Here is a 6,045-nt window from a genome sequence, read left to right as displayed (position 1 = left end):
TATTAGTCTTCTGGGAGAATTTTTTTTATTTAATTTCTTGCAAAATTGTCTTAATATTTCCGCACAATATTTTCATAATATTGCTAGCAAACAAATACAAGTCCACTGCACCAAAGGCATAATGAAATTTACAAGGCTTTTTTCTATTTTTTATTTTTATAATTGAAGATGAAGATACGGACTTCTTAGAGGGCGAGAATAAGATAGAAAACGGATGTAGGTACATGTGTATTTCTTTTTCACGTCTTTGTCTTGGCTTTTGTTTATGCAAGTTAACATAGGCCGTTAAAAAAATTCCAAGAATAACCCCAATCTTCACATACAAATGGGCTCATATTTATAGCTAGCTTTTCTTTTTGAACGCAATAAGAGAGAGGGAATGGAAAGGGCTAAAGCTAAAGGACTAGAATAGTGAAAAAGATATCACCATCCTCAATTCCTTGAATATAATTCCATGAGATAATATATACGTAATGCTGTTGTATAAAAATATATATACTAATAATAGCTTTCAATATATGCTTTTTTTTTTTTTATATGCAAGATTGAGGGGAGATGTGGCGGACTTTGATTGGAAGGCCGTTGGGGAAGTCAACGAAAGGGAAGGCGAATGGTCGGTCGTTGGGGTCGGCCAATTCCCAATCGAAGTTGAGGACAAGATGGTGAATGAAAACCGCCATTTCGAGCTTTGCGAGCTCTGAGCCGGCGCACAATCGTGGTCCTCCCCCGAACGGCATGAATGTGTTATTCCATGATGATGATGATCCTCGATTCGCTCCGTTACTCTGCTTCGATTCCTGATTGTTTTTAGCACGAGAACAATATGAAAATCTTTATCACAATATTTTTTTTTACTAGCTCTCTTGAAAATAGAACTTTGATTATTTTGTAAAATCTTGAAATAAATTGCTACTGTTTTTTTCTCGATAAATTACGTTGAATATCATGCATAAACTATACTGATTTTTTTTATTTTTTATATTCGTGGTGTTTGGGTTAAATCCGACTAGAGACCTTGACATTATCGATATAGTGACTCTGATTAAACTAAGAACTGGTTAAGGTTTTAAGATTATATAGTTTAAGGACGGGTAGTTGGCGTTTAGTAAAATGAGATAAAGCATCACAAATATATATATATATATATATATATATATATATATATATATATATCATTAAAAGGTTATTGGGGTGGGGATAGTAAAGCTTACAGATTCATGACTAAAATAGCTACACTACCAGTATACATCTAAGAGAAATTAAGAGTAAATATTCAAGATGAAAATTTAGTTTCAATTTTTCTCTGTTATAAAAGGTTATATATGCTCGATCAATATCACACGTAGGAAACAAGGGATTTTATTAGTGTAATACTTCCAAAAAAAATCATTTATGTATTTTTCTCCTTCAACTCGAATCACAAATAATCATAAATAACCCTTGCCAAATTGGTGCCAGTGCCACTACTATAGGCTTATATGTGCTTGCATGATACATATATATATAAATAAAATAATAGTCTTAAAAGACTTACACACGAAATATATATATATATATATATCTAGTGTCGGTGGACAAAATCCTGAAAACATATACTTGAAAGGCACTAGTTAAAGGCAACTTTTGTGCAGTACAACAGACAATACAAAGCAGGAAAGAAACCTGGACAGAAACAAGACATGGGACTGGACTAGTGAGAGATATCAAGAGAAGACCCAAAAATTTCTCTATATATATTTTAAATAGGGGTTTGGCCAATTTGACGATGTTTTTGGGCCTATCAATGTTTCCATTTTTTATTTTTCTACACTACTTTTCAGAAACATAGAGGAGCCACATGTATTGTATAAAACGTAAACTCATCAGATATTGAGAATCTAAGCGGAGGTCATTTTGCTTTCAATGTATTCTAATTATTATATTTAAAAAACAAAAAAAATCCTTAGTTTAATCATGTAGATTGTAGATATGTGTAGATGATGATCAACTCTATATGTGCCGTATTTGATTATCTTTATTTCTCTCTGTTAGGATACTTTAGAAAAGTTGATGAATTGGCTCAACATATATATAATTATTTGAAAGAAACTGAACCAACATGAATCATGAGCTTGATCATATTAAAAATAAGCTTTAGGGTGAAAAAAAGAAAAAAAGAGGTGGAAAAAAAAACTTTTGCACTCTTCCATAGTGGAAGTCTTCAAGATCACCTTTTTAGGCGAATTGTCACTATATTGAATCTCTCAATTGCATTAACTACTTTTTTTTCCTTTTACGTAGAATGTCTAGTTGCTTCCGTGTTTACTTAATTATTTATTTTATCTTGAAATTTCTAAGCTGATGAAAACTACAGTTCCATTACTCTTTGGTTTCACTTTTTACGAAGATGTACTTTGTAACATGACCTAACTGTTAAATCATTCACTATATCCTATAATTTCATAATATAATTACAATATTTTACTATATATAGTTTCGAATATTAGTTATTTTGCTTAAAAATTAATAACTTTTGCTATTTTATTAAAATTCTTATACTTGGATTATTTTCTGATCAATTCGTTTAAATTAAGAAAAAAAAAACAAATTTAGCCAAATTTAATGTGCAAGACGTACACAATAAAAAGACATTCTTCCTTTCTTAATTGTCATCACGAGAACGAACCTTTAGTTTTCTATAAGCATTAATTTGTACGAGTATTTATATGTGGTTTTGTTTGAGTTGACCCACTTGAAAGAGGGAAACAAATATTAAAAAAAAGGTAAATAATAATAATAATAATAATAAGTAAAAGCAGAAATGCACGTGCAAATGAGAACCCCACAGCCACATGGGGGTTTAATCATCTCAAAACCCCAGCCCCTCTCCCCCACGAGGAGATAGTGACGTTGATGACATCTGGTGGGACCCACACCCAATCTAGAGAGAGAAAGCTTTTAGGAGAGAGAAGGGCTAAAGAGAGAGAAACTCTGTAGGGTCCGTACAAACAACCATCGATCGTGACAGTTCATCCCTAAACCGAATCCGCCAGATCGCGCACTTAAATTTTCTTTTATATCTACACGACATTGTTCTTTATTTTTAATTTTTGTTAACATACATATAATAATATCCCATGATATGAATTGAATAAGATCATTTCGTTTATGTGAGAATCAGACAGTATTGTCGTGATTTTAGATATAATAAAGAGTAATTACTAAACGCGACCAAACAAGACTTTATAAAGAAATGTCTCTTTTTTTTTTCGTACTTAACACGAGTCCTACATATAATGCAAAACAAAACATTCAAATGTCTATTTCAAAACCGTAAACATGTTGGTGCTGGCTAGGAATTGAGTATAAGAAAAATAGAATTGACGTGACACTGTGACAGAATTCACTCTATTTGTTGCTCATCCTAATCTTAATATTTAATTTTTTTATATAGTTGTTTGACTTGTTTCTAAAAGAAAAATAAAATGAATGCTGAAAGTTGGAAACCTCACAAAATTAAATAGAAATATTTAAATAAAAATAATATAAATTTATACATAGTAAAAATTCATTTGTCTAATAAAAGACTATCATCTTACGAGATAAAAAAAATATAACATATTTTTTAACCTTAGTAAAATATTTTTAATTATTATCGAATTTCACAAATAAGACACTCAAGTAATTAATTCTACTTTATTCTAATGTGTACGAATTGAAATTGCATATCCATGTGGGGTCCACTAGCCAAGCAACCAGCGGCTAAAAGTAGGAACCACAAGTCAAGCGAACCCATGGACTGCTTTGGTAGGGACCTCAATTTTTTACCATTAGTTATTTAACACACTCCCATTATCCCTAATTCTATTTTAATCCTATGTAATATAACTTTAAAAAAGAGAGAGCAATGCTAGGGTAAAGCTAAAAGACTCACCTGCCATCTCCAAGGATTGAAGTGATGTGGCTCCTCAAAAAGCTTAGGATCCAAATGCACGGCTGAGATCACCGGAAGCACTTTCCAACCACATGGAATGTCATAACCTTTTTTCGGAGGGGTCAAATTAACCAGATTAGTCACCTCTGAGTTTTAATTTTTTTTTTAATATAAACAAAGAATAAAATATTACCTTTGTACTTGACATCTTTCAGCGCCTTTCTGTGGAGAAATCTAACCACGTTACCAAGCCGTAACGTCTCGCTTATGACCTTCACAAAAGGAATGACACGAACACAAATTTTTATCAATTTAATTTTTACCTAACTTTTGTCTTTACCATTGAATAATATATATATATATATATATATACTAGAAAAAAAAACGTAACACACATACATACATGTGCTGACATAACGAACAAACAACGACTTAAAAAAATAAACTAAAATAAAAATCAACATACACACTGTGTGAATTCCATTTTCTTGTAGTCCTCCCAATTCAACTCTGTCTCTCCCGCCTCTCTCTTTGCCCTCGCAATCTCACCATGCTCTTCCTAAAAAAAAGAATATTGTAAAATAACATCAATATAATTATGATATAAAAGTGTTAGAATTTGCAATTGGTTCGCTCTTCTTTACCCTGAGTTGTTGAATGGCTCTGGGACAGCCTGGCAAAAAGTAAATGGCCAAGGCTATGGAGACCGAGGAAGTCTCGTGGCCGGCGAACAATAGACTGAGAATCAAATCCAGAATCTGCTCCGTCGAAAGGTTCGAGTTGTTCAAAACCCAACCGAGAAGATCGTCCTCGTCTTTCTCCTCCCTCGCTAATCTCTCCTCCATTTTCCGCTTTATGAACTTCAGAATCGTTGACCGAGACTAATAGCGCGCAAAAGATAGGGTAATTTTGTCAAATTTTGCAAAGAAAAAAAAAAAATCCATTCGAATCACTCGTCATACCTGTAAAGCCTTTCTGTAAGGCGTGCCGGGGAAATTAAGAGGCGGAGACACAACTCCTTTCATGAAAGTTATGTACTCTTTCTTGAGCTGCTCAGTCTCAGCCACTCCCGGCTCCAAGCTCATTATATGCTTCGCCATCAAATTAAAAGTAAACTGTCCTCCCCCAAAAAAAAAAAAAAAAAAATATTAAAAACCAAAAGAAAAGAAAATGGCTTCATTTAATTAGAGTTGGAGTGAAATGACCTTCTTGGCCTCGTCCTGGGCGGAGAAGAGAGAGGCGTGTTGCCAGGCCTTCAAGACGAGCAGAGTATGCGCGTGGACGTCGGCGAGCAGGTGAGTCCGGAGACGCGCGTGGCTGAGGAAGTTGAGCGAGATGATCCTCATGTCTCTGTGCATGTCTCCGACAAGGACGAGCATGGACCACTTTCCCAAAATACCCCCGATGCTCCTCGGGTAGCTGCACTCGAAGAGCCTCCCTTCGTTCCGCAGCACGAAACGGTTCAGCCCCGCGTCCGCCGACACTATCGTCGCTTCCCCAAACAGCTTCGACTTGTATATCTTCCCGTACCTACATAAAAACGACAACAAAAGATATATTGTCGTTTTTTGTTTTTGTTTTGATGTCGTTTTTTTTTTAATTTAAAAATATCTTGCCTTGAGATGTGGTGCTCCATGTAGCGGCCGGTGGTGGTGGCGGAGTAAGGGTTGAGGTAAGCGATGGTCTCGCCGAGGAAAGGCCAGCCCATATTTCCTGGCGGGAGATTCAGGTGTCGTTTTTTGTTTTGCTTCCTGGTTATGAGGATGAAGATCAGTACGAGGGACAGGATTGATGGTAACACGCACACAACCAGCTCCGACTCAGTCATGGAAATTTTTTTTTTTTTTTGGAGGAGGTTTATAGGCAAAATGAAAACCAGATATTATGCGCACAGTTTTTTTTTTTTTTTTTTTTTTGGGGGGGGGGGGGGGGGTGGAGAGTACTACTGTGCTATGGCTTGTAGTTTTAGTTCTACTACACTACTAAAGTAGCTACCATTTTCCACGCTTTATAAAAAGGTCACTCGCTCACTGCTGTTGAACAGGTGGCTATAGAAGAAAATAAGTATTATATTAAATAGATAAAAGAAAGAAGAAGATAAATTATTGATGAAAGGAAAGGAAAGCCAATCT

The 6,045-nt window shown here is 34.8% G+C and overlaps 1 protein-coding gene across 1 annotated transcript; it reads right to left on the bottom strand.

Annotated features, from left to right (window-relative positions):
• Positions 1-257: 257 nt before the first annotated feature.
• DWF4 (Cytochrome P450 superfamily protein) lies at positions 258-5,830 on the bottom strand. The gene is made up of 8 exons (XM_089613133.1): positions 5,530-5,830; positions 5,119-5,443; positions 4,876-5,028; positions 4,558-4,794; positions 4,380-4,472; positions 4,107-4,185; positions 3,914-4,020; positions 258-797 (listed from the first exon to the last, which is right to left on the bottom strand). Exons 1-8 carry the CDS (start codon positions 5,739-5,741, stop codon positions 534-536), a joined length of 1,470 nt encoding a protein of 489 aa, XP_089469259.1. The 5' UTR covers positions 5,742-5,830; the 3' UTR covers positions 258-533.
• Between the last annotated feature and the right edge of the window lie 215 nt (positions 5,831-6,045).

Source organism: Urtica dioica, chromosome 4 (assembly GCF_054948205.1).
Source record: "Urtica dioica subsp. dioica isolate 48M chromosome 4, U.dioica_male_clone48M_v1_H2, whole genome shotgun sequence".
Lineage (NCBI taxonomy): Eukaryota > Viridiplantae > Streptophyta > Magnoliopsida > Rosales > Urticaceae > Urtica > Urtica dioica.
Note: the sequence above shows the minus strand (reverse complement) of the source record. Positions and strands in the feature narration are given on the sequence as shown.